Source organism: Teleopsis dalmanni, chromosome 1 (genome assembly GCF_002237135.1).
Source record: "Teleopsis dalmanni isolate 2A chromosome 1, ASM223713v2, whole genome shotgun sequence".
NCBI lineage: Eukaryota > Metazoa > Arthropoda > Insecta > Diptera > Diopsidae > Teleopsis > Teleopsis dalmanni.
Window position 1 is genome coordinate 108062066 of NC_051846.1, and position 11134 is coordinate 108073199.

The 11134-nt window shown below is 34.1% G+C and overlaps 1 protein-coding gene across 1 annotated transcript; it reads left to right on the forward strand.

Annotated features, from left to right (window-relative positions):
* Nucleotides 1-3165: 3165 nt before the first annotated feature.
* Nucleotides 3166-7074, forward strand: LOC119672634. Its single transcript, XM_038083738.1, has 10 exons — nucleotides 3166-3328; nucleotides 3866-4129; nucleotides 4184-4925; nucleotides 4982-6094; nucleotides 6146-6240; nucleotides 6293-6461; nucleotides 6523-6613; nucleotides 6668-6775; nucleotides 6844-6976; nucleotides 7025-7074. The coding sequence occupies exons 2-10, from the start codon at nucleotides 3974-3976 to the stop codon at nucleotides 7064-7066; spliced, it is 2649 nt and encodes an 882-aa protein (XP_037939666.1). The 5' UTR covers nucleotides 3166-3328; nucleotides 3866-3973; the 3' UTR covers nucleotides 7067-7074.
* The last annotated feature ends 4060 nt before the right edge of the window (nucleotides 7075-11134 follow it).

Below are 11134 nucleotides of genomic sequence, written 5' to 3' on the forward strand. Positions count from 1 at the left end.
ATCCATGAAATATTTGTCATTCAGTAATTTTAATTACTTGCTTATCCTAGGTCCTCTTCGCTGTAAAATCAATTTTATTTCTGCTGCAAAAATTGATCATTACACTACTTACAACAGCCTGAGAAACATTCAGTAAACAGCTTTGACTTACAGAACGCTGATCACATCCTATAAATTGAAACAGTGAACTCATTTTTTGCAATTATTGAATATAAACTTACCTTGACCAAATTCCCAGCCTTCATTTGGGCAAGGAGGAGGTCACTGAGAGGAGGGCTGCTCTCTCCTTCTGATATTAGGAGGTCCTCAACGGACGACATTCTGGCTTTCATTTGAAAAGCGGAACGTCTTCTGTTCGGTTAGGGTCAGTTGCAGCACAAAAGATCAATCTGGTCGCAGTGCTCTGCTGCATTGGGAGCTTGTACCCCGTTTATTTCAATTTCTATTCCTATTCTACCTTGATCAAAAAAGTGCAAAGCAATAAGTACGAGTATGTCTCTCGAAACTCTATTTGATCGACTTCTGTTTGATACCATGTGTGGAGTTCTTCATTAGTTTTTTCATAAAAAGCTTACATAAATATTTTAAAAGACGGTTTGCATAATTTCGCAAACATTTTCTTTTGCAGCATAAATGATTCCGTGAATATCTCAAGCACCAGAAAAAAATGGTTACCACTTTTTTGATTTACTACTTATAATTCCAACAGCTGTACAATTTTTGCTTTTATTTTGATATTTCAATGCATTTCAACATTATCCACATCGCCGAATACATTTAGCGAAGAGATTGTTTTGGCAGAATTGCACTATTGCTAATTCTCCTAAAATAAACAACTTGCTTATTTAAGAATTTTAGCGAAGAGACTGGAATTTTAACGATAGCGATTAGTGGAATCGGCCTTCTGGATGATTACAACATGTCACATGTGATAATATAGTGCGAAATTCTTCACAATTTTTTGAACATATCTAAACAACGTTATAATTAGGATTTGTTATTACTAATAAAATTCAAATTCAAATTATTTGTACCTATTGGGCCTATTTATACTATCACGAACGTGAGATGAAATTGACCACAACTTGAATTGTCAGTTCAGTTTACACTATTATGAACTCTCATGAGCGTAAAATTTTTTTGTTTTGTGTAAACGTATAAAATACATGTATGTAGAGGTGCAAAGCACAGAAATTGAGAGTATTCAGCATTAAAAGGTAAACATAAACATAAACATAAACATAACATAACATAGCATACGTATGCGTGTCAAGTTAAAATCTTATTGCGTGAATTTCAGGAACTCACATCACACTCTCTTCCCTATCTCATATATCGGAAACCGGTTTTCAAGTTCATGTTCATGTTACGTTCACGACAGAGTAAATAGGCCTATTGACAGTTAACAGCTGACAATTCAAACCTTAAACTCCTTGTTAGATGGTTACGCAATGCTTAAAGGTGACGTTTTTTTACAAAAAGTGATTTAAAATTACATTTATTAAACTAAAAGTGCATTAAAGCAAAATTCAATTTAGGGTGTTTACGCGATCTTAAAATCGATTTTAAGAGCCTTAAAACAAAAAAACTTTTAAGGCTCGCTTAAACGTAGTGAGTGTAAATGCAGTAGAAAAAAGTATCAATTCCATTTTTTGTAAATTTCACAGAATAATTTAATACTATATTCAGACAGTTAAATTTCCTTAGTTTCATAAAAATTAAATTAAATTAATATCGAAAGTGTGCATACGGCTCCAAATTAAGGAAATCATATATTTTTGGTTTACAATTCGAATATTAAAAATCACATACTCCAAACACCATTTGTATCTGGGAAATTTTAAAAATTGATTAATATAACTATAAAGGATAGCATTCAGTAGTTATTAGCTTTAGTGGATTTCGGTTATGTAAATTATTATTTTTCACTTTATTTTAAATTAATAACAATTACAGTTCTTTCTTTATACTCAAATTTAAAAATTTGCACTACTTTCAAAATATTCTCCCGGTTTTATTAAAGTCAACTGTCATTTAAAAAATGTCTCTTATCGTTATCTCAACTTTATTTTGTGCTTAAAATTTGTCTTACGCATTGTTGCATTAGAAATATACTTAAATTCAGCCTTCGTTTCAATGAAATTAGGGCCATTAAGGTGTGTCAGAACATGTAGTTTAAGAACTTTATAAAATAGTTAGCCGTATTAAACAGTATATATATGTATAAGAATTATACTGTTTATGGTTTTAAATATTTGGATATTTAAATAACAGTATTATAGCATTGAGAGACGGGAGCTAAATTATCATTAAGGGGCTAAATTATAATTTATTTGCTAATTTAGCAGTTTTATATGATCATTTATGGTCGTTAATTGACCGAATTTAACCCAATTTATTTATAATAATTTAGGTTTTTAGATATGGTAATGCTGCATATGCAAGCGAAACGAAATAAAAATTTAACAAATTTCAAGCAATTTGGTTGTCAAAATGTAAACAAAACATATTTGAAAACATTGGTAAATGTAAATATTCGGAATATTTTTATATATTTTATATTTTTTTATATATATTATATTTAATTAAAGCAAGTTTCTTTAATTTTTCTTGCTTAATCATTTTGAATTTAAAATTCTTTCTTTTGCTTTTTTAATAACAAAAAACATATGATACAGCAACTTCTTAATGATAATTTATACCGTCTGTCAGTGTATTTTTAAAATGATCATTTAAGGTTACTTAATGATAATTTAGTGCGCTCGTCTGTCAATGCTATTACGTTACAAACAAACAATTTCAGTCCATTTATAACCTAAAACACATTTATTAACTAATTTTGTGATTTTGGGAGTTTCAGCTTTCGGTTTTTGATTATAATAAAAAAGAGTTGAAAACTCATGACAATACCTTGTTAACTACAAAACAAAAAAATTATCCTTATGTATCAAAAAATCAGTTTAATGCTCATATAATAGGCGAAAATCGTACGTTTTTCACAGGATCATAAAAATTTTACCAAAGATTAGTTATTTTAGACACTTAGTTATTATAAACTTTTTACTAGGAACTACGGCCCTCTCAATAAAAGGGTGGAGTTTTGGTTAGGCATGGATATGGGGTTTAAATATATTAATTTTATACCTGGCAGTGCCACAACAAATGCTTAATTCCAGTTCAGTATTTTTTTGCTGCATTAAATTAGCTTTCGTTGAAAACTTATTACTGGATTAATATGTAAAACATATAGAACACTTTTACAATCATCTTGAGTTTTCAATTTGTTGCCATAAGACATATGTGTCGTATAAAACAATTTATTATGCATGTGAGTGTTAGCTTATTATAGGTAAACTTGATAGAATAACAAAAAAGATTAGTTTTGGGATTTTGATAAGCATTAAAATTTTTAGCAACAAATTTTTAGTTAATGTCCAGTGTATAAAATGTGTTATTACTTTTAAATGTATTCAATACATAATACGACAAATCGATCTACATAACAATGGGGCGGGTAATTGAGCGTAGTGGTTGTATCTACTTGTCGCATTTGCGTGTTAATAAAAAAAAATATTGATAAAATATTAATATTCCATAAACATTATATTACTAAACGATTGAAATGAGTAGTGCACATTAAATTCAAACGTTAATGCTATTGTTAAAACCATAGATTTAGATAATTAAATTTAAAACTGATTTCTGTCAACATGTCTATTTTATTTGAAATTTAACATTTTTTATAAATTCAAAAAATAATTTTTACATCCCAAATAAAAATGTTGTAAATGCTGTAATATAATAAAAGAATCAAAGAAATGTATAAAATAATTTTTATATTAAGTTTTGCATAAACTGCTTTTAGCTATGTTATGGATTTGTCTGTAAAATATAAAGAGTTTAATATCACGCACCCACAGTGTTGAACCAGTCTATTACTTCAGCCTTTTCAAATATATGCGACGGCTTTATTATGGTTGCTCCAACGCAACATGAGTTAGTTAACATAAATAATAGTGAATTTAATACAGCAGCATCACTTAGCGATGACTCCGGTGTTCCTTTAACAACAAATAACTCAATTTCAAGTGGAGGCTCTTATAGACTAAGCACTAAATTAGAAATAGAGGTAATTTAGATCAAAACTTTATATTTTTAAGTATTTCATTTCACATTTTTAAAGGTAGTTGAAAGTGACGGAGAAGTTTCGCAATTTGATTCATTGGACAATTGTTCGGAAAGTGGAATGAGCGCAGAAAACTTTAACACATTAAAAAAAGGTCCACTAGCACCAATTGATCCACCACCTGAGTTTCAGGACTCACCACAAACGACACTTATGCGCTCTGTTGCTTCGAATTTAAATTATCTTCGTAGATGGTCTTCCCATTCGTCCTTTAAACATATGGGAAATCATGAAGATGATCAAATTTCAAAAATATTCGCTGGTACGATTGCAGATAATTTTATAGCTATTGAAAACGATATGTTCAAATTAGCCCGCGAAAACAGTATTAACGATTCGTATGCAAGAAATAAACATATATATTCCAGTGATTCAGTTATTAATAACTTGACAGATAATTTATACGACGAACCAAATGATGTTATAACCTCTTTGTTAGGAAACAGTACTGATTCTTCGTCTTTATTTCCAACTCCAACATTATCTCGTGTTAAAATAATTCAAACATCATGCCCTCATTACCAGGACCACACTAAATATTTTAAGGTTATCCCATCAAAACAAGATAATACTAGAACTGACCAAAAATTTAATGTTTCGCAATTATCAGAAATCAATGACTTCGATCTTTATTATGGCATCAAGCGAAATATGTACCAACATTGTGAAAATACCCTTCAACGTAAAATTATATGTAGTCCATTAAATTATTCATATTGTCACAATTCTCATCATACAGGTAATCACTACTTAATATTGTAATTCCCCATAAATATTAAAAAAAAAAATTTTCAGGTGTATGTACTGGTAATCGACCTAATTCACGAAATTCACTCAATAGTCGTCTGTCTAGCTCTCATAATTCTTTAAGTGCATCATCCGCAAATAAGCCAGATGACTCAATTTTTATAACACAGGCCATGTCACATGATGCATTGCTTTCGCGAGAAATAACTGACTTTTATAACGTTCCCATAGATTCGGATATCTATGCTCTGCCAGTGGATATGATTTATTCGGAAAATGAGCGTCGAATTCACAAAAATGGACACATTACTTTCAGTAATAAACATTCGAAAATACAACAAGACACAAATTCTGTTCAAGATTATATAAAATGCCACCAGTACAAATCAAATCGCAAAACGAATCGTAATAAAAGAAAAAAATGCTCTGAAATTAATAGTCAATCAATGAAAAATCATAACCACCACAAATTATATTCTAAAACAAAATATAGGGATTCAAACGAACACAATGACATAGAATGTGACATTCATAATAACAAGCAGAGTATCCAAGAACCACTTCATATGAGTCTTGATGAGGTAAAAAAATTTTATCATTCAATTTACTCTAATACAAAAATACCTCCTGTAACGCAAATCGACCAAAGCAAAAAAAACTTAATTACTGATTCTAAGGACACCATTTCAAGCTTATCTTCTATTCATTCTGGAAGTAATCTGAGTGCGACAAAGGAAAAAATTTGGTCCCGTACTAAACTTAGCATAGATGCAAACCAAAAACTATCATCTGAAAATGATAAAGTTAATAACAATGTAAATATAGGTAAAAATCAATATAATCAACAAAACATCCGCCCACAAAATTGTCATTTATTAAATTTTGACGACACCAACCAATTATCTGCACTTCAACTTTCGTCACAATATAATGTCAACAACAAACAAACGTTTCAACGGGAAAAAAAATCTCAATTTTCATCAAGTCTCAAACAAAAATTTTGCAGTATTTTTCGATTTAAAAAAAATTATAATCGATGTCGGACAAATAACTCGGTATCTGATGATAACAATAGGGAACAAAGTTGGGTAGGTGCTCTAACGGTGGAAGATAAGCGTAATAAATTTCAGTCAAGAGCTCTACCACCTTTACCAAAAAAAGGTATAAAAATATTTAAACTTCAGTTCCATATCTAATTCTTAAACTAAATAGCATCTGAAAATCTATCTGATTATGATAATAAAGAAAATATCAAACCTGATATAAGGACATTTCAATTTACGTCGAGTATCGAGAAAGTTAAAGACGTAAGACTTAAAGTTATAATATTTCAGTTTTAATGTTATTTTTTTTTTTTAGTATGGTTGGTATTGGGGTCCATTGTCTAGTGAAGCCGCCGAAAAAGTTTTATCTAATGAGTCGGATGGAAGTTTTATAGTACGTGATAGTTCGGATGATCACTATATATTTTCCTTAAGCTTCAAACTAAATAATTGTGTACGACATGTGCGGATTGAGCAAGATCAAGGTAAACTTCTCAATGTTTTTTGTTTTATTATCGAAAAAATTGTAAGTATACTACTTTATAGGTACTTTCTCATTTGGCTCCTATGCGAAATTTAAATCGCAAACAATAACTGAATTCATTGAAAAAGCAGTTGAACATTCAAGAAGTGGAAGGTTATTTGATTGTATTGCTATATAAAAAACGTATACTTATGAAATTTTTTTTAGGTACTTGTTCTTTTTGCACAGAAGACCAGAACATGGACCTATGCGTGTGCAATTAACAAATCCTGTTTCTAGATTTAAGCATGTGCAAAGTTTACAACACATGTGCAGGTAAGACTTTCTATAATGTTATACTTATTGTACATATATATAATATATCTTATACATTATTATTGCAGATTTGTTATTCTTAAAGCAGTAATACGAAAAGATTTAATACAAACATTGCCATTACCTAGGAGACTTTTAGACTATCTTAATTATAAGCATTGCTTTTCTGAACAAATTGAAATTGAAAGTTCGCACTGTCAGGTAATAAAGTGCAATTCACACTTAAAAAAGTTAATATATTTCTTTTAGAGTTCTGAAGATGGATTTGTGGAAGGTAATGTCGATTCTTAATTTAAAAATAAAAAAAAAAATTTTTATTGACGTAATATAATTTTAAAGAAAAACCATCTACATAATGTGAATTTTTATTAAATATTATTTATTTATATATTAATGAAATAAACAAATGTATTTGTACTTGGTGCTATACTATAATTTATATCACAACGTAATGTAAGTTTAAAAACATTTAATGTTATTAATATACTGAAACTAAAAAAATGCAATATCAAAACATTTTCTGCATAAACATATACATATATTGTTTAAAATAAAAAAAGAATAAAGAATACTTTATTTGCACTTCAAACAAAGTATATTTATTTTTATAAAAAAGTATTTATATAAAAAAAAACACCAAAATGGGATTCTATCTGCATTCAAAATTAATGTTTCAGCGTTGGTGTATTAGTGTTGGTATTAGATAGATTTCTAATAACCACCAGGGAAACAATGTATTGTTTTCTATTTACTTTCTTTTTTTTTTGTTATATTAATTTAATTATTGTATTTTATTATGTTAATTTATATGTTCAGTGGAGAACTATCAGTGAACTAAAATAAACTGTCCAATCATAGTGTACTGTTTTACGTTTTTGCTAAAAAACCACTAAATAGATTCCAAGGTTCCAAGAACGGCCGGGTCTACGTCCCGGAGCCACTCGTCAAAGACGACCAAGTGCCGTTCGACCACCCCCAAAGGGACTACACAAGCAGGTATGTGTTTGTTTGACATATGTCGTATATATGTGTTTTTCCTACTAAGAAGCAAGTTCCGGCCATCTTGCTTCTTATGCTACTTCTAATGGCCGGTATTGAATCTAATCCTGGTCCTGTCATACCAGCACTTTCAAAATGGCACTGCTCTGTCTGCAACAATATTACCAGCAGAAACCAAACATCTGTTACGTGCAACAGTTGCAATAACTGGTGCCACCTCCGAAACTGTTCAGGTCTGCATAGCCATACCGATTGGAACTCTGCCTTTAGAGGAGCTTGTTGTCCAACTTCTCCTCCAGTTAGAACATCTACATCTTCTTCAAACACTGTCAGTCCGTTTCCAATCAATGCCATCCAATCTCCCCCCATGGCATCCCCTTTGTCTACCAATTGGCTATGCACAGTTTGCAATCGAGCAATCTCTAGGAACACCATATCTGTACGTTGCAATTCCTGTAATGGATGGTGCCACCTTAGACCTTGCTCTGGATTACGCTCTCATCATGGTTGGAATTCAAATTTCATTGGCACTTGTTGCCAACCTCCACCTATAATTCCACCTCAAAACCGCTCACTCTCTCAACGCACAAGTGTTGTCTCAACAATTAACAGATCTTCTCCTCTTAAAATTCTACAGTTTAACTGCAATGGCCTTAGAGGAAAGATTTCTGAAATCGCAGCATTCATGACTTCAAATAACATCGCAGTTGCTGCACTGCAAGAGACAAAACTTCTGCCCAACTCCACCCTCTCGCCCCCATCAGGTTTCATCCTTATACGTAAGGACCGCCCTAGGGGAGCCGGAGGTGGAGTTGCCTTTATGTTGAGAGATTCATTATCACATAGTGAGCTAATGTTATCCTCGTCGAATGACGAATATTTAGAGGTAATAGGGTTGAAAATTTTCATTGGTAGGTCTTCTAAATTCATAGAAGTCATCAACATATACCTGCCACCCAACTCTAGCTGCCCACCGCAGCACTCCCCTAATATTTCTCATTTTTTCGAAGGGGACTCACGTTTTGTATTGGGTGATTTGAATGCTCATCATGATCTGTGGTTTTCTAACCTACCAGCCGATCAGAGGGGTTTACAATTGGCTGCCCAAATTGATGATTCTTCCTTTGGTGTACTAAACGAAGATTCACCAACAAGGGTAACGCCAACTTGCTCTAGCTCTCCTGATGTCAGCCTCGCCAGCCCTAGGCTGCTCGCTGCCTCGAATTGGAGTGCGGAAATAGCTTTAAGCTCAGACCACACTCCCATTATCATGTCAATACCATCGTTCGAGGTTCATTGCGAAGCTGACAAGAAAACCTTCAGAAATTTCAAAAAAGCGAACTGGGCCCTATTCAAAGATATTTCAGAACGCGACTTCGGTAATATTTCTCTGTCCTCTGATTCAAACAAGGCAGAGATACAATTCCGCAGCATTATTATCAAATCCGCTGCCACAGCCGTTCCTGCAGGTAGGATCAAAATAATAAGGCCAAATTTTCCTAGTGACGCTGTGCCCCTTGCCGAAGAACGCGATAATCTTCGTAGATTAGACCCAGCTAATCCACGCATAGCTATCCTGAACAGTAACATCCGTAAACTGGTAGACGAGCATCGCCTTAATAAATGGAAGGAACATTTAGATAACTGCGACTCCCAAAATGGTAAATTGTGGACTACCATTAAAGCACTATCTAATCCTTCTCGTCCTAATAATAAAGCGATAACTTTTAATGGGATCACCTTCCCAGATCCCAAGCATTGCGCACAACAATTTTGTCAGCTTTTCGTGCCCAATGCCTCTGTTTCCCATGCTATTCGCAGACAGACTCGCGCTTTTCGGAAACCACATTCCGGCGACACCACGCTGTTTTCCCGGATGATGTAAATAACGTGATCAGACACGTCAAAGCCTCGAAAGCGCTTGGGCCTGATGTCATTTCAATGCTCATGCTCAAGCACCTCGGGCCCATTGGTCTTTCAGTTCTGACACATATTTTGAACACCTCCATCTGTTCTCACATCATCCCTAATATATGGGAGACTGGTAGAATTATCCCATTGCTGAAGCCGGGCAAACCGGCTGGCCTAGGTGAATCATATAGACCAATCTCGCTCCTGTCTCCAGTAGCCAAAGTTCTGGAGTCGCTAGTCCTAAAACAGATTTCTCCCTATATTCACCTAGCTCCCCATCAGCATGGATTTAGAAAACGTCACAGTACCACCTCTGCTCTTTGTGAGATCACTTCTCAAATCGCCGATGGACTAAACCAAAGTCGCCCGTGCGAACGCACGGTGCTGTTAGGTCTAGATCTTGCAAAAGCATTTGACACAGTCTCCCATTCCACCTTGCTAAATGATCTGGCTGAAACATCTATCCCTGACATCATTAAACGATGGCTCTGCAATTACCTCATTGGCAGATCATCTTTTGTTGATTTTAGAGATAAGATGTCGAAAGCCAGAAAATTAAAACAAGTTGTGCCCCAAGGCAGCGTTCTTTCACCGATCCTTTTCAACCTATACATGTCTAAGCTCCCGGACCCTCCTGAGGGAGTCAGAGTCATAACGTATGCTGACGATTGCACAATCTTTGCGACAGGCCAGGACCCTTCTATATTGTGTAATAAATTAAATGCATACCTTCCTAATATAGCATCTTTCTTGGCTGATAGAAATCTTCACCTATCTCCAAGCAAATCTTCCGCTACCCTCTTTACTTCCTGGACTAAAGAGGTTTCTATGACTCTGCCCATTAATATCGGTGAATTCAGGATCCCTACAACCACCAAACCTAAAATCCTGGGTGTCGTTCTCGACAGTATGTTGACCTTTTCCACACATGCTTCATCCGTGTGCAGCCGATTGAAATCTCGCAATAATGTATTAAAAGCTCTCGCCGGGTGCTCTTGGGGTAAGGATAAAGAAACCCTGCTGAGCACATACAAAGCAATAGGTCGTCCTATTGCGGCCTATGCAGCTCCAGTATGGACCCCGCAACTCTGCGAGACGCAATGGAATAATATCCAAACCTGTCAAAACACAGCATTGCGAATTGCAATTGGCTGCCATCGTATGTCGCATGTCGACCATCTTCATGCGGAATCAAAGTTGCTACTTGTAAAAGAGCACAATCAACTGCTGTCCAAACAATTCTTACTCGCGTGCCATACAGATGGTCATCCTAATATCGACCAATATTGCAATGGAGCCTACATCAGTGAGGTCGAATACAAACGTGGACTTATAGCACTCCACACCGATGCAGTATCTTCTTCGAGACCGAGGTTGGCTCCCAACAAGGTCCTCAATAGGCCTCCGCCTAATATTTCTCAGGATGAACGTAATCTTCCTCGTACGGCA

Bases quoted from the DNA above. Each gene is read 5' to 3' on its own strand.
- LOC119672634 (XM_038083738.1), top strand. From the start codon at position 3,974: ATGGTTGCTCCAACGCAACATGAGTTAGTTAACATAAATAATAGTGAA. The intron at 4,926-4,981 runs GTAATCACTACT...AAAAATTTTCAG, and splicing joins TCACAATTCTCATCATACAG to GTGTATGTACTGGTAATCGA. The intron at 6,977-7,024 runs GTAATAAAGTGC...TATTTCTTTTAG, and splicing joins TTGAAAGTTCGCACTGTCAG to AGTTCTGAAGATGGATTTGT.